This window comes from Labrus mixtus, chromosome 14 (genome assembly GCF_963584025.1).
Source record: "Labrus mixtus chromosome 14, fLabMix1.1, whole genome shotgun sequence".
Lineage (NCBI taxonomy): Eukaryota > Metazoa > Chordata > Actinopteri > Labriformes > Labridae > Labrus > Labrus mixtus.
In genome coordinates this window covers 10,185,798-10,211,703 of record NC_083625.1, presented here as the reverse complement: position 1 = coordinate 10,211,703, position 25,906 = coordinate 10,185,798, and the positions used below count along the sequence as shown (strand labels likewise).

At 39.2% G+C, this 25,906-nt stretch overlaps 1 protein-coding gene across 7 annotated transcripts; it reads right to left on the bottom strand.

Moving 5' to 3' along the window:
• Window positions 1-486: 486 nt before the first annotated feature.
• Window positions 487-15,821, bottom strand: arfip2b (ADP-ribosylation factor interacting protein 2b). Of its 7 annotated transcripts, none has more exons than XM_061055036.1 (10): window positions 15,516-15,821; window positions 13,366-13,476; window positions 9,928-9,984; window positions 8,201-8,309; window positions 6,630-6,686; window positions 4,876-4,991; window positions 4,489-4,710; window positions 4,208-4,365; window positions 3,432-3,606; window positions 487-3,314 (listed from the first exon to the last, which is right to left on the bottom strand). In XM_061055036.1, exons 2-10 carry the CDS (start codon window positions 13,462-13,464, stop codon window positions 3,159-3,161), a joined length of 1,149 nt encoding a protein of 382 aa, XP_060911019.1. In that variant the 5' UTR covers window positions 13,465-13,476; window positions 15,516-15,821; the 3' UTR covers window positions 487-3,158. The 7 variants fall into 7 exon arrangements, with proteins under 7 accessions (XP_060911019.1, XP_060911020.1, XP_060911022.1 ...); XM_061055037.1 differs by having other exon boundaries at window positions 9,952-9,984; XM_061055039.1 differs by lacking the exon at window positions 9,928-9,984.
• Window positions 15,822-25,906: the final 10,085 nt, after the last annotated feature.

The following is a 25,906-nucleotide window of genomic DNA, read 5'->3' as shown; positions in this document are numbered from 1 at the left end:
TGAAGGATAGTTTTCATATATCGACTTCGACTTATGAATTCTACTTTACAACTACACGTAAAAAGGTAGGTAAAATTAAATATTAAAGGGCAGCGAATCGATATGCAATAAAACAACTAAGTGGAATTATCTAAACCTCAAATTTACAGGTGAACATTTCTATCAAAACCACACAAAAATGTAGAAAAGTGAGGAAAAATGGGATATACAAACGTGTTGGTTGTTTGAATGATCAAAAAGGAGGATTAAACTAGATGAGACAATATTCCCTAGATTCTAGGATCCAGATGGGTTCTTTTCTGTCTGCAAGCAACAGTAGGTTATTGACCTACAATGTAATGCAAATGAGATGAGAGTGCCAAAAGAAAATACAGCAAGAGCATTTGAAAATGTGTATTTTAATTTTGTTCCCTGGGGGGGGGAGGGGGGTGTTAAGGTGGGACTTTTCAGGTCTGAGTGAGGAATGAAGGCAGAGAATCACATCAATCCATGACAAGACTTCATTTATCACCTTAAATATCATTATGTGCAGTCATTCATTGAGTACAATACATCAGCTCAGCCTAGAAAACATTGATTGTACACAAACAATATATCTCATTTTATAAATCTTGGTTCTCTCTAGGCAACAACGTAAAGGCTAGACTAGTAAGAGTGGCTTTAAATGCCACAAGTAAATGTTATTTTTTTTCCAATTAACTGGAGGTTTCACATCTACAGAACAAGAAAAAAAAATCCTATTGCCATATATTTTGGTGAATTTCAAAGGAGCAGGTTTGGAAAAGAGGAGTCACATTTTTCTTTTTATATTGCTGTGTGGTGGTCAAAAGGACCACAAACTGGCAAATCATTGCTCTATGTAAAGCCAAGTGACTGAGTGACTTTCTCAGCTGGAATTAAAATACACTCATTTTACACACTGGTACATACAAGTCCAATAAACACAAGTCAAACAAATCAAAGAATTACAGTAATTTCTGAGATCCATTTTCATTTCATTGTCTTCTATAGTGTGTCAGCCAGTCTTAAACTTGAAATCAAGAAACTTTTAAGCATCATGTACGAACCAGGACGCAGAAGGCCAAGAGTAGAGCGACAGTGCATTCACACATATCTGCACATGTACTTTGGAACGCTGCCTGCCATGCAAATACAGGAGACAATAAGCAGGAGGACTAACTCATGAATTGATAGAGCTCTCCGTTCTGTTTCCAGATGCTCTCATGAGTCCAATTCAGCATGATTGAACATTCAATGACCTGGATTATCTTCATTTATCTTCAGATGTTCAACACTAGTAAACGCTAACACTCTTTAATCAGTTCATTTAAAATCATTTTTGGAAAGATATCCATTAAAGATACAGTTATCCTGAGGCATGTTTTCACCTAAGTGTGTCTTCTGCTGAACTCAGTTATGTCATACTCAAATTGAGTAATTTGTAAAAAAGCAAAAACCAATCATACATTTCAGTGTACAATATGTTGACTCCACCTGGTTAACACACAGAAACATATAAAAACAGTGATGATTAAATTGAACATTACGTAGGTAGTACCATGGAGATATTCTGTGGTAACACCGTCCCCTTATTGTCAAGTGTTGATGATTGTGTTCTACCAGTATCTTCAGATGACATTTCACAAGATCTAAACAATCATGTATTATTAGTGTTATCCCATTCCCAAACTACTCATTTACAAGATTTGATGTTGAATTATTAGGATTAGTAATATTAGGCAACTACTATATAATCTTCAGTGTGAAGAAAGATCATCTTAGACAAGCATATTATTTTAGGAGGACTGAAAGATTTGAACCTGGATGTCAATGAAATGTTCCTTATTAACTCTAAAAGATAAACAAATGAAAAAAGACAAAAACACATGTCAATGTCATCACGCAACAATTCAATAATTAATTGATTCCAATCCATTCAAGTTTGTTGGATCTTAACAGCCCTACCTATCTTCAGTAGATAACCGTCTCCTCAGTTCACAGTGAAACCCAGATCATCAATGAACTTGTAGCATGGGTTAAGCTTCCTATAAACAGCTTTTTTTTTTCCATTTTGGGGGCTAAATTAGCTTAAAAAAAATAACTTAAGACCCAAACCTGTGTTAGTTTGTGAAGCTGTGGCAGTGTTCCTTATATGATCATTGCATAAAGAGTCAGATTTTTCCGGCTACGATTTCAAATCTGTAGCATTTCTAATGACTACAGACTAAGCACTGCGGTACCTGGAGTGTAAAACACCAGCACATGTTGCCTAAACAGTAAACTGCACTCCACTCTTAAGCACAAGACAAACATCTGACTAGAACTAAAAAAAAGCATAAACTTTCAGAGATGAGAGTCAAATTAAGAACAGAATAAAATAATATTCTCATAATTAAACACAAAAATATAACAGTTATTTCAAAGTGACACATTACTTAATTTGAAATGTACATTGATTGATTTCTAGACATTCCATTCCAGTGTACCGCACAAATGCCCTTCATTAATGGTTTGAAATGTTTGTCTGATCGTACTTTTCTTCCTGCAGGCCGCAATCTAAGTAAACTAGCTCTTACATGAGGAGGCACACTGGAAGAGTGATAATGTCTGGAGGAGTTTTGGAAGTAGTGTTTTGGTACATCTGAGCAGGTTTTAACTGTGTCGCCAGTTTTCCTTTCTCTTCTCCATCTGTGGTCACAAGAACATGTTTGGTTGAGGTTTAACTCAGAGCACTGTGAACACTCATGGAGTACAGTAATGACTGTGAACGTGACTGAAACAAGCTCACACGGCAAAATAGTGTTGAGATAGAAGGGGGGGGGGGGGGGGGGGGAGAGTTAATTAGGAGGGAGGGAAGGTAGAGATGAATGGTTTCTCTGGGTTCAAAGCTCGAAGAGGTTCAGAGTGACAAATAGGAAGTTTGGGGAGAGGCACTAAAAGCCCCCAGACTGTTCATGAATCTGGCCACTTGGTTTCCAGCTGCATTTAGCCCACTCGTCAGTAATACCCTGCATTTCATCAGTCCAATCCTCCTTCATCTGTCCAATCATCTAGCCACATGCTCATCGTCATCCTCTCATTTATCTGCATGTGTTTCCCTCTGTAAGTAAGGGGGTTTCAACAGGTAACAGGTGGAGGTGGTCTAGAAGAAAGGCTGCTCACTGCTCCTCTAACCAGGAGGGCTTGTCGGCCCCTGGAGGCCTCAACTTTATGTTGAACTGCTTCAGCGTCTGCTCCAGCTGCTCCTGGTTGCCAGCAAAGTACGCTGAGATGGCGTTATGGAAGAGAAGGAGCTGCTTGTGCATCACCTTCACCTGAAAGAGAGAGAGAGAATAAGGAAATCAAGAAACAACATTTAAGGTCAAAAAAGGAGTCAGATTTTTTTCATTTTTAAGTTAATAAAAAAGGTGTCCCCTCTTTTGCCCACTAACCTTATTCTCTTCCAGGAACTTGAGTTTAATGATGACATCTGAGCGGAGGCGTTCATACTTGTCCTTCTGGACCTGGTACTGTTGCTGAGCAGCATCTATGCGGGCCATGGCCACAGCGTCCCTCGGGCCCAAACTCAGCTCCTCCAGATCTGACCGGTAGGCATCAAACTCCAGTCTGTTTGTGAAAGGTGAAAAAAGAATACAGTGTTAAATGCCTTGAAAACCCTGCTCATCAGTTGAAGCGCATAGAAGTTATCATGAGCACAACAATTTAAGACAAAAAAATGCGTTAACAGTTTTTTTCCCACCACAGACAAACTGTGTTTCTGATTGTTCGTGTTTCTGTGCATCACTAGTGACACAGTCAATACGTGTCAAACCATTTTTCAAGTTAACTTTTAAAAAGTGTTAAAAAATCAAACATGTAAAATAATACCAAATAATGTATCTTGGTAATAGAAAAAAGGTGGGTGTTGTTTGACTTTTATGCTCATATGTCAACATCAAACATTAATCTTAGTCTTTTATTAGAATGATTAGAATGTGTTTTTAAACTGCCATTAATTTTCACATCAACGCATTCAAATTCCTTGCAATGTTTTGTATTTAATATTATACAAACACTTCATTGAAAAGTAGTCACAGTGATCTTCACTACAGTATCAGCATTTCAGTTGAAGTTTTGTTTACATCTCTTAGTCAATCCTCCTTTAAAAAGGGTCAGTCTAGTCAGTGTGTTTGATGGAAAAAATAAGAAGTAAACTTCATGTCCTTACCTGGCATTTTCATACATCTTGATGGTCATCAGGGTGTCCTCCATGGTCTTGTTGACCAACGTGTTGATGCTCGACACAAAGAAGTTAATGGCACCAAGAAGAGTCTCTCCATTCTTACACAACAACTTCTGAGTCTCTGCATTGTAGCCAAATTCATCCTTTAAAGCCAAATAAGATATTTTTTATTACATGATATGATAATGGTTTTAAATAATGTCTATAAATACATCATCCCTCTGATCTTGTTCATTACACATGAGTTAAGACTTTGTAGGTCTTACCCTAAGCTCTGGAGATTTCTGGCTGAGGTCAGCGAATGTGTCTCCCAGCGCGTGCTGCGTCTGCACCATGTTGTAGAAGTGGTTGGTGAGCGCTCTGGCCAATCGCAGCACATTCTCATATTTCCTTTTAGTGTCTCTCAGCACCTCAATCTGGGCCTCCAGCTCCAGGTCCACAGTCCGGGAACCACGGCCGAAACGCTCCGAGATCATTTGTTTTGTGCACTAAAACAATGAAGGACCACAGAGAAGTAAAACTATTAAACTCAAGGAAAAATGTTTGATTTCAGATCATCAATAGACACACAATAAAAAAACACACCCAGTAGCTCGTTATTGTGATGTTATAATTAAGTCATAATTGTATTCATTTTGCAGAACCTCAGATACCTTGTAAGTGTTAAGACCCCACTTCTTCACTGTTTCTAGCTTTTCTACAGCCACACCGCGGGTCGCTTCTTCAGCCATCATTGACGAGCTGCTGCTGCTGTGGTGCATGTTGGAACCTGAGAGATATGACCCGAATGAATGAATAAAACAACATGGTAATCAAAACAATTGAAGCAAATAAACAGTTAAGCAAACAAACTGGTTATGGAAGGTTCTAATAGAATAAGACCCAATAAAGAATCCACTACTTCATAAAGGGATTTAAACTGAGTTGAATTCAGGAAAAGCAAAACTAAACCTGTTCTCAAATCGGTCTGCTATTATACAAGCGATTTCTATCACCATAAGCCGTTAAACCATTATAGAATGAGTATGGGAGTTAAAGTTCAGTGGGAAGTAAACAGCAGGAAAAGCAAAGGAGGAAATACCAATTAAAACAGCCTAAATATTTAAGATATAATATTTATATTAAGCTGTGAGAGAGGCTGAAAATACTTTAGACAGCAGGAATATTTGGGGTACTGCTCAATCTGATTCTCAAAGTAGATCTAATAGGACGAACTTCGTCCTCTTTGTTTCCCCAGTACCTTTGTATTCATTTGATTCGCTTGCTTTGTGGCAGAGGAAAGAACTGGATGAAGGAACACTACTTCGCCTGGCCTTCATTCGCAAATCTGTGACAGCGGACAGATGGTTGGGTGGGAGGATTTGGATGAAGGAATGGTTCAGGGTGACAATAAAATAGGGTAGAGTGTGGGGTGGCATTTACAATACGGTCAGGATTTTAAATAATGGTTGGATATTTCGTTTATCAGACAGAAGTTATTATTAATGTGATGATGTAGCATGCCAGAGAGGGAAAGTTAACGTAGGAGTAAGATGGATGGGAAGGGAAGCAGAAGAGCAGGACGTCAAAATGGAGAAGAGTAGGATGACGGACATGTGGAGGGGAACGGTCAAAGGACAGACAAGTAGAAAAAAAGATGAAGAGACAACATTTAGTGCATGACATTCAGTGAAAAATGCAGACATGTGAGTGGTGATGATGAGGACGGGGCCAGTTTGAGTTATTGCAGCAGTACTTATTACTGCGATACTAAAACAAATGGATCAGCCTTTCTTTAAAGTCTATGTATGCTAATGACAAAGTGGATAATTTAAGGGGCTTTTCTTACAATCACTTTACAAACTTGCTCGCAGTAGTATTTTACTTTTGTAATGAAAACTGAATTTCTTTATACAAATAGACACATTGACAGGCATGAAGATGGTTTCTGCTTTAGTACACAGAAGTTCAGAGATCAGAGTAATTCAGGGGGAAAAAAAGATAGACCCCAACCAGAAGAAGAACTTGTAAAAGAAGTGCTGTCATAGAGAGAGAGTCCAAATGTCCGACCGGACGAGCAGCAGCCATAAGTAAGTGTACTGCCATCTCTCTACCGATGGAGTGAAAATTTGAGGTAGATAAAAGGATTAAAGCGAAAGAGGAGATCCTTCCCAGCTGAATAAAGAAGACAAAGTGTAAAAAAAAAAGCATCTTTCCAAAATGAGATATGCACAATGAGAGGATGAGCATTTAAATAAAGTAAAATCAATTATAATTACGTTTGTTGGTGTTGTAACAGACACAGGTCGTGCTTACTGATTCTCAATGTTATCTAAATGGTGGCTGTTCAGCATCTCATCAACAATACAACATCCCATTTTGGAAACAAGCTCTCCATTAATAACAAAACTTAGGGCTAAAAATCCACCTAATCCTTTAACTGGGATCCTTTTGTTAAACTCAGCATTGTAGCGCACTGCGGGGCCTGAGTGAGAGAGAGAGAGAGTGGGACAAAGATGTTAGAAAAGGTATCAAATAAGTCGTAATGAGAGAGTTGCCGTTTCCCTTGGTTTCAGTTAAACTGCTGAACTGCTGCCTAGGACAATTCAAAACAAAGCAAGCTGTATTGTTTGGGGAGAGCTAGTCCTTTCCAATTGTCTGAATGACATCAGTGGAATTAACAAGTTCGGAATATTTATTTAGTTATTTAATCAATCTGTCCATCAAGTCTGTCCATTACCGCCGTGGTCATTGCTTCCTTTGTTAAATAATATATCTGTGGGGCGCTTGGGTAGCTCACCCAGTGCAGTGGTACTATTATCACCTTTAGCCCGGTTTATATCACCACAGGTGTTTTACTGCATTCTAGAGCCCTGGGCCAGACTGTTTTCTTAATCCCACTCTCGCTTGACTTTAGTGCCTGTACCCGCACCTATTGTGTCCAATCCCTTCCACACCCGCACAGATTCTGACATGCATTCATCCATCCATCCATTTTCTTCCGCTTATCCGAGGTTGGATCGCGGTGGCAGCAGGCGCAGTAAGTCAACCCAGATTTCCCTCTCTCCAGCAACACTTTCCAGCTCCTCCTGGGGGATTCCGAGGCGTTCCCAGGCTAGAGGAGATATATAATCTCTCCAGCATATTCTGGGTCTGCCCCGGGGTCTCCTCCCAGTTGGGCGTGCCTGGAAAACCTCTAAAGGGAGACGTCCAGGAGGCATCCTTAACAGATGCCCAAACCACCTCAACAGATTCTGACAATTCTAGTAAAATGTTCAGAAAAACCAACAAACACTGTGTTCAGACAAACAAATAATAAAACTAATCTAATCTAAGAGCTTTGATCTCCTTTCCTGCATCATTTGTCGATTCATTTTTAACACAAGAACAATTTGGGGACGGCAGTGATTCTTTTAACCGCATCGTCCTGCAGCAATGTTAAAACTGCATGCTCCCCAGAGATCTTCCTTGGATCCCTCAGGGCCCATGGAATCAAAATTTAACCTAATGTTACCTTTCCTGGCTATCTACTGCATTCACTCTCAAATGAGGTCTACATCCCAAGAAAACAATCTTATTTCAAACATCCTTTTCGGGACTGAATGCAGAAAATACATTTCTATTCGAACAAACACTTTAGAGCTCATAAATGTTTTTTTTAAATCAATCAAATTCAATCTGCATCTCTGCTTCCTTCCATGTCTAAACATAGAACCACCAACACTGAGTAATAAAGACCACAGGCACATTTTGAGATACAGTGGAGGCTTACTGTAGGGCAGGCTATGTATTAACCACTGCAATCGACCCCCAACCACTGCAAATTACTTCCACCACAATCTCCTGGGGAAAATGATAGGAAGCCACAGAAACCAAATACCTCATTGTCTTCTGAATAAACTCCCAGAATAAGAGACAACAGAACAAATCAAAATGGGACAGAGTGACAGAACAGCTGAGGAGGTAAGACAAGAGGAGACTGAGGAGATTTATCTGTACCTTTGATTGAGCTGGTGGGGATGATACCCTCTGCAGCTCCTCCATAACCCCCAGACACAATGCTAGTCTCGTTGAGATTTGGGCCTGATACCATCACCTGCTGTAAGTCCTGCAAAGTGCAGATATAAAATAAAAAAGAACAACAACAACAAAGAGAGGGATGAGGGTTTTGGTTAGAGACACGTATACAGAAGATTATGACATCAGTGTTAAATTCAGACAGTGTAGACAATGTATGTTAAAGTCTAGTCACTAGAGGGAGACAGACACTACTATGTTAGGAAGGTTAGTGTGTACACGATCTTTAAGCAACCTTTAACTTCATCCTCTTATCTGTTAGCCAACTTTAGGGAACTACACAGCAAACACAGCACTTAAGAACCCTGTTAATAATCAACCTAACTAATGACTTGGACTGAATCTCCTGCCACAATGGGAGCAAGCAAGAAGACTGCAACAGCACAGCTGTGATCAACCTTAAGTCAAACCCAAGCAGTGACCTTAATGATCTATGCAGCAGGAAATGCTCAAGCAAACTCTTCTTTCCTGCCAAAATAATCACAGGCTGCAGTAAGGCTCTGAATCATGAGGGGAACGGTGTTATGAGACACACAATCCATCTTGTGTGTTTTCCTTAATTTAACTCACAGCTTTCTTTTGTTTGCCTTCCTTCTTAAACATCAGCAAGTTAAGAAAAAAAAAACATGTAAGGGATTTATGAAAAAGGACAATCTAGCCTGAATAGATTTCTCACTTAGGCAAGCCATATGTGTTCCTAAGACGAACAGGTTTAAATTTGACTCCTGTCTGTGCTGGGAGAAAGCCTCTTATATCATTTGCTGCAAACACTGCACACCCAGTGACTCAACTCTGAACAAAGACCCATAGCGCCTATCGTAAAAATGTAAACAGCTGCATGATATTTAGATTCCTGAAACCTTGGGCTTGGACTCTTCAGTAGGAATGTGATAAGGAAACATAAGAGTTATGGAAAGGGAGGTAGCCATTTCCTTTGTGCAAACATTAACACAAATAGTGCATTGACACTAAGAAGAGGAAGCAAAAGTGACTTTGCTGTGCTCTGTGCTGCTGTTGGAGGTTAAACAGCATCTACTAGGACAAATCTGCCTGAATATACCTGAAATGTGTGAAGGCTTATGAGGTGTTTAGTCATTGTAAGAGCTCTGTTAGCTTTGTTGCAGAAACATAACAACATTGTTCAATTATGACTTAAACATCAATAAAGCAAGCATTGGTAAGTCAAATCACCGCTACAGTGAAAGTATCATATGATGATTATTAGTGTGACAGTGTGATGTTAATCCAGCCCCTTCCAACATGTTCACATGTTAGGTAAGTGCACACAGAATCTAGACTATAAATATGTTAATCAAATGAAAACAGAATGAAAGGTTTAGATTTCAGTGTTAGCCGACTGTTTCTTTGTTGTTGCTAAATCTACTTGAAGGAAATTATTTTTGAAGGAAATCTTCTAAACCATGTTAATTTCTAGAGACTCCTATCAAGTGTAAGTAGGAGCTAAGTTAACAGAAAGCACAAGTCACGCTGCACAGCGGTTTGCCATTCAAATGAAATATGTGACATTTTGTGTTATAAAACGACAAAAGTGATGCAAGGCAATTTAATGCCACATAAAGTCAAACCACTGAGCAGCACTACACACCATCATTAACACATACACACAAATGCACAAATGGCCTGCTCACCCTGGTGCCTCTGGAGCTCCCTACCTTCTCATCTAAGCTCCACTGCAGTTTTGCAGCCTGCACAGAGATGGAAGAGGGAGAACAGACGAACACAAAACAACAACAAAAAGGAAAAGGGACAAAAAGAAAAATAATCCATGACTGAAATTATGAAACAGGATAGAGTGATGCAAAGGAACTCCAAGAAAAGGTCATTGTAATGTCCACAGACAGCAGGGATGGGGAATGGAGAGCAGTGATGAGTGATATCAGAGCAGGTCAGGTCATTGAGCTGGTTTATATTAGGTTCATGTTTCGTGGATCATGTAGTCCATATCTGTGATGATATGGACTACATGCAACTTTGCCATGATATTATTCCATCACTGTCTGCACAAAGAAAGAACGGGTTCCAATTCAACAGAAAAAAATATAAACGTATCATTTAACAAGACATGAGCAAACATCAAAAGGGACATTAAGATTAAAGAAAATAAATCAAGAAGGAACTGTGCGCACACACAAAATCATCCACACAAACACAAAACCTTCTAGGAAAGACAATTTTCTATTTAAGTAGTTCATTTTTTTGGTCATGTGAGGTTCAACACGATACCTTAAAGATTCATTCTAGCACCGGTGCCTAATTTCTAGAGTTTCTTAAATCACATCATAATTTAAATATTCAAAGTGTGTCAAGATGGATAGTTAGACCAAACAGGAACTGAAGAAAAGGACACAGCCTCTTCAACTACATTTCCTCCTTCGCTTCAGTCTATATATAACTGCAGCCTTGTGTTGTGGCATCTGCTCGATGTGGAAGAAAAGTGACGTAGACACTGATCCCTCCCTGGATACTTTGTTGACACAGTGCCTGTTCCCTGAGATAAAGCAAACTACAGCACCTTTAAGTCATCAGGAAATAATGTGGCTGTCATATCTTAACAGTAAGTTGTAAGAGGCTTACGGTCTTTTAGTCTGTTTATATAGAGATATGGCATAAAAAAAACAGGAAACTATGGCATTGTAGACACTCCCTGAAAAAGAGAGGCTCTGCATAAAAATGCCACAGACAACTTTTTTTTTTACAAAATAAATGTGCAGTTTCTTTTTTTAATCCTTACCACACGATTGGGGTATTTCTAAATTAAAAGCACACCTCTGAGAAACTATAAGTAATGGCACATCTTTAAATGCTGTTGAACCAGAGAGCTACTGTGATGCATCTTATTCTTTGCCAGGATGTTGCTTGCAGTCAGTCCTTTGTCTGTAACTGCAAAGCCGTCAGTCACCATCCCTGCCCTGACACAAGAGCACAGCCACGACATCTAAAACCACATTTCTGCTCCTTCTAAATCAGCCAATCTTCATCTCCACATAAATGAGACAGACTGCTGCAGCTTAAACTAAAAACGCTGCGTGGCAGATACCAATCTGGTTTCACAGGGCTTTCACCCAAGGACAAAGCACAGCCACTTTCAGACTAATTGCGGAGTTGCTATGACAACTGGTTAATATCCAGCACCAAACAGTGCAGATAAACACTTCATATCCATGAACATTTTTAACAGAGGAAGAAAAAACCCAATGGTTAGACACTTGCTACATCTTGATAGTTTCGTGAGAAGGCAGGCTTTTCTTCACTACTGTGACGAAGCCACTTCAAGTTTGGTGAGCAAATACCAAGTTAACTGCCCGTGCTTCTTCCAGGATCTTCAGTCTGTTTGTGCAACAAGGTGTGCCTTTGGACGCAAGAACCTGTTCTACCTATTTTACCCTGCGACTCTGATGTTACTTCATTCTAACTGACTCTGACTATAACACTACTTAGAGTGATAGCAACATAGCGTCTTTGACTTCAAATGAGGCCGAACGAGCTTCTGCAAATGATCAGGTAACACCTGGAGGGCGAGAACTACATCAAGGCTGAACTTACTGATGTAGTTCTCTCCCTTCAGGTGGCGTTCCTGCTGAACACATACAGTAGGCTTTGTACAAAACCCCATTCTAACTTAAGGACTTCCAGTCCAAGCTTCTTTGAATAAGCTAGCACCAGGCTATCAGGTTGTCAGGCTGTATATAGAATCTAACCACATTATACATTCCTTAGCTGTATTACATTTACAACTATGTAGTTATTTTAATATTATTTGATCACATATAAAACCTATTGCTGTAGGCTAGGGCAAACTTTTATTTGTAACTTTTGTATTCAGAGGAGAACGATCATTGAGCTCCTGTCACATACTAAAAAATAGGGCCAATCTAGTTAACAGCCGGGCGCTTCACACATGCTCAAAATTGCATACAATGAATTTGGGACGGACTTTATAGACAGTGTGACATCATACTTAGAATAGTAAGAAAGAATGCAATTTTTTGACACATAGTAATATGGTTAATGAAATACACATTAGATGTGTCTGCAACACTGAACATGTGGCCACAGGAGCTGTTAAAGAGAACAACTGGTTCCCATGGAGACAGCTGGTCTCAAACACCTGATTTCCCAGGAGGAAATCTCCCCACAGCTGTCACTAAGCAGACAGATCTTAGAGTCTATGACAGGTAAAACATACTGGAGTAAAAGATCTACCCAGGCAGAGGAAAATATTCAAATTCAGAGAAAGAGACTGTGATTGATATTTTTGTACTGAGTAAATGAACACACATACATAAATTGAACGAATAAAATGAAGTGGCTGACTGGCTGCATTCACACAGCCAGTGTTCAAGACTGACAACTGTATTAACTAAGAAGAGCCAGTGCAGTGGCTGACAGAGGAGGACCTATTAGGATGGGCGGCCCTGTTGCTTGGACGCAGAAAGCGCGAGTTCACACTCCTCACTGAACTCCATCAGAAAAAAAAAAAACACCAAGTGTAAAGTCAATCAGATGACTGGTCTTTCAAGATTTGTGAAGGACAGACGGATAGTTGGCTTAAAGATGTAGGTTTCATTGTCTTTGTGCACTCTCACGTGAATGATTTGACTTTCAAAGATAGCACTGCATGACTGAATACATTATCAAGCTAATGTTTCCTCGAGAAAAACTCATGCCGATAGACTTGTGCGGTCGGATGACGCAGAAGATATACTTGAGCTTACACTTTAACTGAAAAATAAAATAATTATTTAAACCAATAGAAAATTAGCAACTTAACAAAAATGAATAGTATGACTATAAACAAATGTATTCTTTTTACAGACCGCAAAATCGCATCATCGCCAACAATTATCAAGGGCCAAAAATGTTTTAGCATGGATAGGATTTCTTAAACAATTTAAAAATTAGATGAAATATGCAAGAGCAAATTAATAAGAATTATAGCAAGAGTATTAAATGTACTCTACTGTTTTTGAGATACAAGTTATCTGTCAGGACCTTGGTGTCATTGTCCTAAAATAGGTGAACAACAACTACACAGGAGAGTCTCAAATTGTTACACACTGACCCACCTGTTCAAGGCTGTCGTCTTCTGGTAGTGTTCCTGTGTCGCCATTACTGTTGATAGGAATCTCCATTGTGGCAGCTTTACTCATAATGCTGTCTGTCATAGTGCACTGTATCTGTTAGAAAGAAACAGAGATAAAGAGAGATAAAGCATGGGTTTTAACAGAAATGGCTTCACGTAAATAAAGGGAAAAAGTTACAGATGGAAAAACAGCGAGGCCTAAATGCTACTTTGAACAGGAAAGACAAAAGAACGTAGTCAAAACAGCCAAATCATTAGGCAGATGGGAATATAATGGCTGCTCACAAGGGAGGAGGTGATTTTCAAAGGGCAAGACATAAATACAGCAGACCTATGAAAGCCCCAAACACACAAGCCCCCACTACAATGAGCTGTGTTGAAGTGGCCACTCTTCTCTGCAGCTCAATTACAGGACTGGACTGTGACAGCACTCACTTTGCAAAAAAAACAAAGACTAGAGAGGAGGCTGCAAAATGGTTTACATCATAAATATCAAGTCAGACAATGTTGTAAGAGGTCAAAGTGATTTTTCATGCTACATACTGTATAATCACCTCTTTCAGTCTCATCAAGTATGCATGATAACATATGAAAAAATAATGCTGGACAAGAAGCAATATCGACCCTATTTTTGGCTTGGGTTGGAATAATGAATTCACATCCTACTGAATTCACTCCTACAAACACTAATGGCCAATTTGTGTGTATTGCAATATGTGTGTGAGAGACACAGCCACAAAATCAAAGCCAATTTGAGGACCTTAAAGACACTTGTTGAGGTTCAACGTGGCAGCAAATGCAATCGTTATTCCTGGTAAACCAAACACCTGGAAAACTTCAGCCTGTAAGCTCCACACAAAGAGATAAACGGAAGCCCACAGCTCAGCATACGATTGAGTACAAACTTGTGGGTGTTTGGTGGTGCATTGATTTTCTCCGTTTCAGATGGAGAACAACTAGCTTCCACTTAACAGCGGTCGGGATTAAATATTAAGATTTAGCACATTAAAGTTAGTAGCTGCCAAAAGATTAACAAACATGATATATTTCCCAATTGTATTTGTCTCAAAATGTAATCTGGTCGTGCCATGTTTTGACTACAAGTTAAACACTTAGGATATGTAATCTTTGAAGATCACTACTCTATACTAGGCTTACAAATAATACAATTTAAAATGTATTTGCGTTAATTCATAGCACCAATGGAAAACAGGGAGGCTGACAGGATTTACAGGAAACAACGCTTATGAAGCATTTAACTATTAATGAGTGTGAATATGAATTATGAAAGTTAACCCAGGGCAAACATTTGGATTAGTTAACATAAAAAAAAGCTTGGTGTCCTAGTGAGATTTTCTGCCATGTATAGCTGACTGTAACATGGCAGGTTAGTGGCAGTCAGATCACCTGCTGGCACAGACATTATAGATGTTGTTTGATGGGAGAGACGAGAACAGTTTGTTTACATTTGCTTAACTGGGCGTTTCATTTTAAATGCCATGGCCTGTCCATTTCCTGAGGAATGACACGTCTCTGTTGACTTTTCTGCAGTTCTTACACCAACTTCTATGTCAAATGTTGGGAATGTTTAAAGCCTCATAACCTTTCCTTATTAGTTGAAAAAAAACAAATTTAAATAGTTAAATGGAAACGGGTTGAGCTCGTATATTCAATTACGGTAAACGTAATAAATAACCAAATGATTCTATTAAGGCTTCCAGGTTACAAAGTACCATTGACAATAAAGAAGTACTAAGAGACTGGCGGCGCAATTTCTAAATATCCCGACCGCCAGGACAGGTGCACCTGCACAGGTGCATGTTTTTCCAGACATGCAGACATATGGTGGGTTCAATAAGTCAAACATAGTGTCAGTTCTGAAAAAAATAAAAGCACATAATCGCTATCTATTAAGAATTGGCATTATATTGACGCAGTTTTATTGACGGTGGAAATAAATACGGCCTGCGTTTAGTTCACATGTTAAGAAGATGATGGTTAAAAAAAAAAAAAAAACTACAAATAATAACAGCAAGCTTACAGTGGAAATAAAGCTAATATTAACTGTGCAAGATTCAAACTCGTTTTCCAATACATAATGCTTTATTATCGTTTTGAAACGGGGTGACTTACGGTGTACTTGGTCCCGTCGTGAAAACAGAGCTGATCTGGAAGCTAGCGAGCGAGCTAATATCAAGCTAGCGGCAGTGCATCCCAATACACGCGCGGCTGGAGACTGGTTTGCCTTTTTGTCCGTCCCAGGATAAAACACACAAGTGGCAAACAACGCAGCGCTATTATCTACAAATACCTGTATGTCATGTCAATTTAAAGTCTTGTTCTAACAAGGTTTTTCTTCTGTCTCTACACAAATAATCCTCTATCCTGTTCCTTAATTATGCCGAGAGGAACGCTTTACGGAACTGACGACACCGACGGATTCATTTTTTGCAGACGCTCTACGATCCAAAGATCCTCTATTAGAAAGATGATGGATCTGTAGTTACAAACACAAATCCTGCTGTAATCATACCAAGTGATAAAGTGCCAGGCCAGTTTAACTTTTTTTGTAGATATATATTCATATTACATATATAATACGATTGTTTTTCTCTCTTGTGTAGAGTCTCTGCAAAGAGATGTTTTTTTTTTTTTTTAAAAGCAGAAACATTTGTAAAGAGCTATTTGATGCAGTGGCAGGATACAACTTGTATACGATCTGGCACAATGTAAGAGTTTTTTTTTTAGTTATCTGTGATCATAGAGTGTAAATATTAGGTCAGCAATATATTTCTGGAACTTTTTAACCTTTTAAAACATTTTAACTGCATTTAATGGCTGATTTATAAAACAGATTTTACTGTAGGCATATCAAATAAATACTCGTCATTTTTGTGACTAATAATTTGTAAGCATGCCACCTTCCAAAGTAGTAGTTCCAAATTAATTTACCCCCAAAAAATTGTTTTTCAATGGAGTGCGTTAAAATATTTAAAACTAACCATGTGAAAAATTCGAATGATTACTTTGTACATTGACACTTTATTGGAGTGAGAGTTCTTACATTTTCCTCAAATAAACTACAGCACATCTTTGGGAAGATCTTGCAGGTGATTTGCAGGTCCATTCTTGGTCCAATCCCACAGCTGGTGGCTGTACATTAACTCAGTTAAGTGTAAGTTGAATTAGTTCTTTCAAATTTTCCCCAAGAAATGCTAGGAATTCTGACTGCTGTGGTTGGATGCTGAAGTCCAATATTCAAAGAAATCCTGCCCCCTGTGGCTGCAACTCCAAATTAACTGTGATGATATAATTAGAGCATAATGATTTGAGTTGATAAGTGCTTTGAAGTAACTAAGAGAAACATTAAATGAAATTGTACTTGTGACTTATTACAACGGTATTATGAGAAAACAAATAACATTGCCTTTTTGGTAAATCACAAAATGTGTGAACATAAACCTTCAACTATTTTTGAAGGTTTTACATTTTTCTGGATGAGGCCTATAATGCATGTTGCAACACACAACAAATAACACAGTGTCCTCTTCACAGATAGAGGACAATTAGTGATGTTAAACAAAGACAATGAATCTATTGTGTGGGAACAAACAAGTTAACACCTCACCTCAACCCCAAAGTTGTATGGCTTCATTTACATACAGTAGGCTAAATGAAAGATTCAGTACCGGGCTAACATTGGGCACCTGTCATGCAAGTTACAGGAGAAATGCTTTAGAACATATTTTATATTGTTGTATGGTTTTCTCTTCCCTTATTTTCTACCTGCTCATTGGTTGCACAAGTCTCTAGAATTAAATCATAATGTATGATTTGTCACCACCTTCACTTGTGTGATAATCTTCCTTAACCTGCTTGCCTGTGGCCTAAGCAAAAAATAGCTACAATACTGCCCTCTTTTGGTAACTGTGAGTACATGATCAATTGATGAGGTTTGATCAATTGAGGTGCTGGACTACAATGTTTCTAGGCTTTCTTAAATATGTCAAACTTTGTCATAAAAATGCTTTGCACACATTCGTTTTTTTGCGTATGCCATTCTATTAACTATAATTTATAAAAGTACTGCTTTGTGAAACATATGAACTATTAGGACTTCAGTATGAAGTGTTGCAGTCAACTGTACCACTTACATTTTTTATTTAACTTTAGTCACACAGACTTAACACTAGAACAACCAAGGCAGTCATTTTGACTGTTTTTTAATTTTGCAATGTAATAACTTACTGAAAATAAAACCTACTACAGGACCATGACTTTTCCTAAATGTGTCTATATTTTATTCTAGCATTGTTATTTTATCAAAAACACAAAACACAAAAGAGTTTTGAGTATTTCTACCTTAAAAGTCCATAGCGGTCATATTGGCATGCATTATAGCCAGTGTATCATTTCAGTATTTGCTACTTTTTCCCGCTCTTGAAGGTGCCCATCGCTGTTGCCTAGCAACTATTGTTTATAACGCTGGAGCCAAGGAGGAAAGAAAGCTCACTCGCCCAAAACCATATAGGCTAGAAAGAATAGAAGACATACATTTGAATTAATCAACATTGAAAAGGCAGAATAGAGTAAATTAGGATCTGATTTAGAACAGAATAGAACAAAATGTCAGGAAGGAGGAGGATGACTGCCACAGAGGCTTTAGCCATGCTCCAGAGCCTTGATGAGGCAGAGTCCGATGGAGGCGCAGGTTCGGATCTTACAGCAAGTGTGTCCCTGACATTTGCTGACCAAATATCTGCGTATCTGTGTCGTCTTATACAAAGCTGCATTTTGTATGACACGTGTTTTTTTTAAAGGTGGTCTTACATGAAGGATCAGATGTAAATTATGCAATTTCTTTTTACAAAACATTATAAATAATACAAAATTATTGTAAATTAAATAACAGGTGACTTTACCAAACCTGACATTAGACATTAGCTGTCGATTAATGTTCTATAATAATCATCTACTCTTAACACTTTGTCTAAGCAACATCATGATAACTTCAAATGAGACCGGCTGATGCTAATTGACTGCAATGGAACCACACATTGATTATTGTGATATTTATTGATATATATAACGACAGTAACTGTCACACAGAAGAATTCTCAGTCTTCTTTTTCAGGCTTGATGCAGCAGTAGAAAGCTTTTCCAAACCATCCGAACCAGCTTTGAATTCCAGACTCTGGGATCTCCTCCTGCACCACACCATTGGAGATTGTAAGAGCTGGTCTTCTGCTGGGCTGCTTGTTTATCACCTCACCCCCCAGGACTGACACCATATATACTGGAGGTTCATCTTCTGGGGTTACATGCCGTGATTGAGTTTGTACCTCAGCAGACTCTGGTGGAGGCTCTTCTTGTGTAGTCTGGGTGACAGCAGAGGTTTTGTCAGCATCAGCATCGGTTACAATAGGTGGCAGGGCAGGCAAACTGGCGGCTTCTTGGATAGGCTGCTTTTTCCAAACCTGACCCCACAGCACTGAAACCTTGACTGAGGGTTCATCTGGTTGGGTATCAGGAGGAGGTAGTTGCGAACACATCCCAGCAGCGCAGTATGGTTCCTTGTCTGGTAAAGGATTTTGTAGTTTTGCCTCAGCAATTACGCAGAGTTCATCAGTATCATTTACAATAAGCGCTGGAGCTTGCACCACAGCAGGTTCTTGATCTTGGCTGGGCTGCTCATCATTAACCTCACACCCCAGGACTGAAATCATAACTGGACGTTCAGCTGGCAGGGTATCAGGAGGTAGTGGCAACAGTGTCTCAGCAGAGTTTGATTCCTGGCCTAGTCGAGGCTCTTCTTCAAAGGCAGAAGGTTCATCTGCTTTGGCTGAAGGAAGTGGTAGAGAATCAGAGAAGAGAGTCATATTTGGTTCTGGTTCTTGATTGGGCTGCTCATCAACAACCTCACTACCCAGGACTGAAGCATTAACAAATACTTCAGGGGGCATGGTAACATGAAGTGATTGAGGTTGCACCTTTGCAGGCTCTGGTTCAGGACAAGGTATTGTCTGTTGTGATTGTTCATCCATGCTGATGATGCCAGGAAGTTCAGCATTGCTCAGAGGGAAAGCAGTTTTATCCTGAGGAGTCAAAAAAGAGGACGGAAGGGCAATGTGTGCAGAGTCTAGTTCTTGGAGAGGTTTCACATCCATTACCTTACCCTCCAAGACTGAAGCCGTGACATTAGCTACAGAAAGCAGGGTTACAGGCAGAGCTGGGCTTTGTGTACCCTGGCTTCTATTCAATGACCCCTGGACAGCAGTGATGGCTGGAAGTTCGTCAGCAGGTATGTCAGAGTGAGTCTGAGGCTCAAATAGCACACAGATGTGTTCCACTGCAACACTTGTGATGCCTTTCAACACTTCTGCTTCAAAGCTGTTCAACTTCCTCCTCAGAGTATCTGGAGGATACATCTTCCTGACCCTTCCCTCAATACAGAGGACCATATCTTCTCTTTCTGATCGGGAATAGGTGACCTGATGGTGAGTGGTAGACATTAAGGTGGTGGAGACTCCATCCAGAACAGCTTTGGTGACGCTTACAGCCATTTCAGAGAGCTTCTGGGAGGGCATGTCGCTGGATGTGGTTTTTTTAGGCACCCAGAGGCCCTGCAGGACTCTTGGAACCAAATCAAGCACCACCTCCTGTGGGCTCAACAGTTTGGAGATGGGAAGATCCCGTTGCTGCTCCACCAGGATCCTGGCATATTCGTGTGCCTGGCTGAGGATCTTCTGATGTTTATAGGAGGGAGGAATGTCCTCTGGAGAGTCAAGCAGTCTTTTTGCTTGAAACCCGACATCTCTCCTCTGCATGCTGGTGTTAACCTCCCACACCAGCTTGAGAAGAGGCTTCACCTCCTCTTCGTCAAAATCATCCATCTCAAACTCCCAGAGCTGCACCCTCAGGGACTTTTTACTCTCTTCCAGCAGCAGGTCAGTCATGTCTTCAACAGTAAGCTCAGATGGAAGCTGCTTCTTCTGTTGAAGGTTTAACAGTTCAGCCACCACTGCAACCTTCACTTTAAAGGATTGAATGGGCCAACAGATCTGTTTGGCACGTTCATAAATCGGTGTGTCAAACAGCACCCTGATCGACTTGTAGACTCCTCTACTTCCCTCCATGAAGTCCATGATAAACCTGTTTCTGTATTAAAATACAGAAAAGGATAACACAGAACAACACGGACAAAACAACAAACAAACAAACAAGACCAAATAACTTTCGAACGCTTTGAATACAACAATTTCTCTCACCACTCTCTTTCACAACTATCTCTCACGCCTATCTCAAACCCACAAACTCCAAAGTAGACCAAAAGAGTTGAAGCTCCAGTCTTCGGAACAGATTTTACTGTTTAATGCTGTGATGTCATAATCAATAACATTGTACAACTCAACAACATAGAACTCATCATTTAGAACTCGTATCGCCATGGTAACACAACACAGAAGATTAACAACAGCTGGTGATGTTTCCAAGGGTCTACAATTACACATTTTTTTTAATCCTCATCTATTCCCTCCTTAAATTAGAGCAATGCAAAAATAAAATGGCAGTTTTTTGTTGACATCATCCTCCAAGGCAAAGTTGCATCATCATTAATATCAGTTTATGCACCAAAACAAAACATGCTAGGTAGAAATTATGAAAAAGTCAGATGAGGTTGTTAAACAAAGTAATTTAATAATTTGTGGATTTAAGAAGCATCAGCCAGTACATACATAACTGCACTCAAATAAACAATATGTGAATCATGGCAGAGAACAATCCATTTTAAATGGCTTCACATAAGCTCATGGGTTAAGTGTGTGAAAAAGAACAATTCTATTTTGGTAATATGATGAATGGTACTAAATGGTTGAACATAGCATCTGCTCTTAAAGCACAAGCTTCTTGCTCTCATTTTTACAAGCTATGAATAATGCACTAATGTTAACGGTGCTGGATGAGATCCTACACTCACTGACAGGCCGAGGAGACTGAAACAGCTTCTGCAGTTTGTCAGTCTGAAGAAGGAGTTGGGAAAACCGGGAAAGAATGAGAATTTTTATTAATGGACAGATTTGAGGCTCAAAGGGTTGTGGAGCCAAACTCTCATGGTATTTTTTGGAAGGGGCATGAAATGCCATATTGGATTTTTCTTTTTACAAATGGAAGTGTGAATGAATGCGGTACCAATTTTCCAGCTGTCTGTGTGTTTCTTGGGTTGTGCCAGTCTTTTCCAGTGGGCATGTTTTTTTGCAATCCTTCTTTCATATGCTAAATACCTTAAAACAATTAAAATGATTTACAGCTTGCAGACATGTGCACATTATAATCCCAAGCAACGTAATTAGCCACAGCTGCTGCTACTGCAGATGTGTGAGTGTACAGTGATGTCCACTCTAGTTATAGCCTGCAGCAGTCACACTCAAGACATCATCAATTTATTCTCATTATGATAATCAGTCACTTTCACTGTAACATAAGTAACATGTGTTTTTACGAATCAGGGGAAAAGATAACAATACTTGAGAGCATTTGCATCATAGTGTTGAAAAAGTGGGACTGACTACTGACTGACTACTAAGACTACTGACTGCTTTTTTTTAATGCGATGCTTAGAAACAGAACGTTTTTATTGTCAGGTGAAGTGATCCACTATCTTTTTCACTGATAAAAAAAAAAAAGTAAACTAAGATCTAAGGGAAATTATGTCAATTTTAAGATCAATACAAGTGGCTGAACCTTATTAAGTTATGCTTATTGTAAGTTATTCATTAATGTCAGCAGAATTTTTCATTCAAGAATAAAAAAATATATAATTCAGCCTGTACAGATGGCCTCAAGAACATTTATTTTGGGGGATATTAGTCTTGTTTTTGTGCCCAATGTGAAAAAGAAAGTTTAACAATTTGGGTGGTTCGAAGAAAAAAATGTTTTTCATAAAGATACTAAAGCAGAGGTGAGATTATTCCACAGAAGCATGAATTTTAAAATTAATTAATTTTCACCAAAAGCTCAAGAAACTTTACTTTAGAACATTTCACTGCTGTCCATGCTGGGTCCTACATATTTCATTTGATTGTGTGTACATTTGGAGACATTTTTGTTGGTTATTTATGTAAAAAAAAAATAATGTAAATGGATTTAAGCTTGTAAAGTGCTTTTCTAGTCTTCTGACTACTCAGAGCGCTTGCTCATTCACACACTGATGGCAGAGGCTGCTATGTAAAGAGTCCATCAGTATTAACTAATCCATACACATCTATAAGCCGCAGCGGGAGAAGCTTGGGGTTGAGTGTCTTTCCCAAGAACACATCGGAAATATGTTCTGCAGGAGCTGGGGATCAAACCTCGAACATTCCGATCAAGAGGCGACTGACTCTACCACTGAGCCAAAGCCGCCCCAATGATATAACTTCATTTTTATTTGCAGTAAAATCAAATGAAACTGTCCCTTTGTATCAAACAGTACATTAATGAGCTTTTAATGGAAAACATTTGGGGATAGAATGTATTAGTAGAGTACCACCCTCTCAGTGGCATGGGACCACTTATTGCAGCTAAAGGGAAAATGCAGAGTCAGCAGTGTGAGACACGGATATTTTTCTCTTAAATGTCCTGGCTGTAGAAAGTCACGGAGAAAGTTTTTAATCCCTGCATTAGTCAGCGACCACATTAAGTGTAAGTTTGGCCATAGAACAACTAGTTACTGGAATCAAGGGATGTTTTTCCTTACTCCGTCATAAGAGAGCACACTCACCTGTTGAATCATTGGAAGAGTCACGCAAATGTTGGGAACGTCTCGTGCAGACGGATTCACAGATCCATGTGGGCAATTTCTTGCTTTTTTCAACCCTATCAACTAACAATGACTGAAAATTAGCTTTGGTTCTTTCTGTACCTTATATGCCCTCATGATGGCACCAAAGCCCCCCTTAAAAAAAAAAGCAAAATATAGATATCTGCAGGACATGAATACACAAAGAGAAGATTTTCCATAAGCCACTGCAAACTGACAAGACGCTTCGCTTTGCTCATCTTAAAAAAAAAACGGATAAATGCTGATTAAGACGTTTCCTGATCATTTTGATGAGTAACAGCCTTTTAGAGCTGCTTGGAATCAACTGCTGACTTCACATGTGTGCCTCTCGTCTCATTTTACTCAGGAGACTTAATGAATGTGCCAGTCACTACCAGGCCTTGAGCCAATGACAGTGATTAATGATCTCAAGGGACAACACCAACATCCACTGCCTTTGCTTTGCAGATAATCAGAAATCTGCTAATGGGCTCTTTTAAGTGTTTACATTGTGAAGAGACACCCCACCCTCTCTTTAAACCAGAGTATTTGACCTCTCAGTGGTTGTTTAACACAAGACAACCTCCTGTTAAGTAGCACAACAAACAGACAGACATACTTTTCTAATTTAGATTTAAAGGTTGTGTCACTTTTTAATGGAAGGTGTTTTCTTTTTCAACAGCTACCAAAAATGTCACAAAAAAAGTCATGTTCTTCTGTTCTGCATCACAGACAACAAAAACAGTGGCCCTGGCCATGAGGTTTGCAGGGCCGTCTGAAGCTGTGAGGGAGCCATTCAGGAGTCACCCTGCATAAATATTACAGGTCATTGCCATTCAAGGTTTTTCTTTTTCCTTGCAGGATCCCATGCCACTGTTATTGTACAGCGTGTGTTGCTTTGTAGAGCTGTAAAATTAGCACAGAAGCCTTCAGAGCACAGCAGTGTTATATCCTTTCCTTCTTTTTCCATGGAGAAGTGACAAATCTCTTTTGTTTTTTAAGCAGCAGAAGCTCAAAACACCATCAGCCAGACTTGACTTTTTAGCAGATTTCTGGCATTTTATTTCTTTTTCTATATCGCAAAATCAAAATTCAAAACCTTATTTGAATTTTTTCCCAATGAAATACCTTAACTTAAGGATATTTGTTAACTAATGTTTAATTAATACATAAGTTATATAGACTAGTTCCTGTTGAACCAAAGTGAAACAGAATGATCCTTCCTTTTTCAAGAGTTTTCAACACTATCCAGTTGTCTTCCTTGACACTTTCGTCAGCTGCAACAGATGTATTAAATATGACATCATAAGCAAACTCCATCCTCTGGAGAATTCAAGGAAATGCAGATGGAGCTCTCCCAGAGTGGTTGTTGGACATTGAGTTCAGTTTTTTTTTTAACTACTGTTTCCTAGGCAAATAATTAACTCTCGTGCAATGTGTTTCATATTTTCATCTGTAGGTTAACTTGATCTGACGGTCATCAGTCATCCTAATCATCTGATGCTAACACTGATCATAGAATACAACCTAAACCCTTAAGCCTTAAGGTTGCATTTTACTTTGAAGCTTAATCCGGCAGTCAGATGCTGAGTTTTCTTATCAATGTCAATGGATAACACATGTGACAAATATTATTATTGATGCATGTTGAACATGATATTACTGTAGTTTGACACTCCTACTCAAGTATAATTCATTCATATGGAGTCTTTTGCAATGTTTTCAGTGTTGCCATTTGTGCCAGAGACATTATTAATGCTTCCTGAGTTTATTTTTCTTTTGATATCAGCTACCTGTTCTTGGCAGAACACACTAAAGCTTGTTAAAAACAATGTGCATTCGCATAATGGGACACACACACACACACACACACACACACACACACACACACACACACACACACACACACACAAACAGATGTGGTCAAATGAGCGAGCTGTGATCAGAAGTGTTTGTCTGAGTTGCCAAGATTGGTGTTTTACAGCTGCATTTGTTCCTGAATGTGCTGGTTTATAGTGCACTCCGGGTCACGCACGACATCTAAACACTGCCAGAGTAAAAAGTGGATTGCATGTACCCCCTCACCTCAACGCTGCCACACACACAGTAGTAAGAGGCCTGCCCACACACACTAAGCAGGGCAATAACCACATCAAAGCGCACACACTAATCCCACCAGGAAACAGGGAATCCATAGGCTCAATCATGAAAGGAGGACGAAAATGCATATGAAATAAAAATAAATAAGAGTTATTTCCAGAATGTCAAGGCCAGCTGTTGGTAATCAGACGGTAATGACAGTAGAGATACTATTTCAGACTTGTTGTGACATCTTAAGAGACTTTAAAGATTATTTGTCCTGTGCTCAAACTCATCGGTCTAGTGAGCTCATCTTGGAATATTCTCCAATGAGAAAAACAGGGTATTACTGTTGACACATATTTTAAATTCAAGTAAGGTAAAGAAAATTAGAAATACCCCCCTGTTTATCTGTGGAGTTCAATCACATGATCAACAAAGGCAGTTGACCAGAATCATAAGAAAACCCCTAAATCTTGAGGGTTCCTTTCCGAACAATATTTCAATGCCCTGTTTGGGAACTTCATGGACCTCCAACATATTGTGTATTCTGGGGAATCATTTTTCCAATCAAGGAGCTTAAAGGCACCACTTTGTTCTTTTTATGTTCTTGTTTTGAAACTGTTCTGAGGAACCCTTTTTTTTT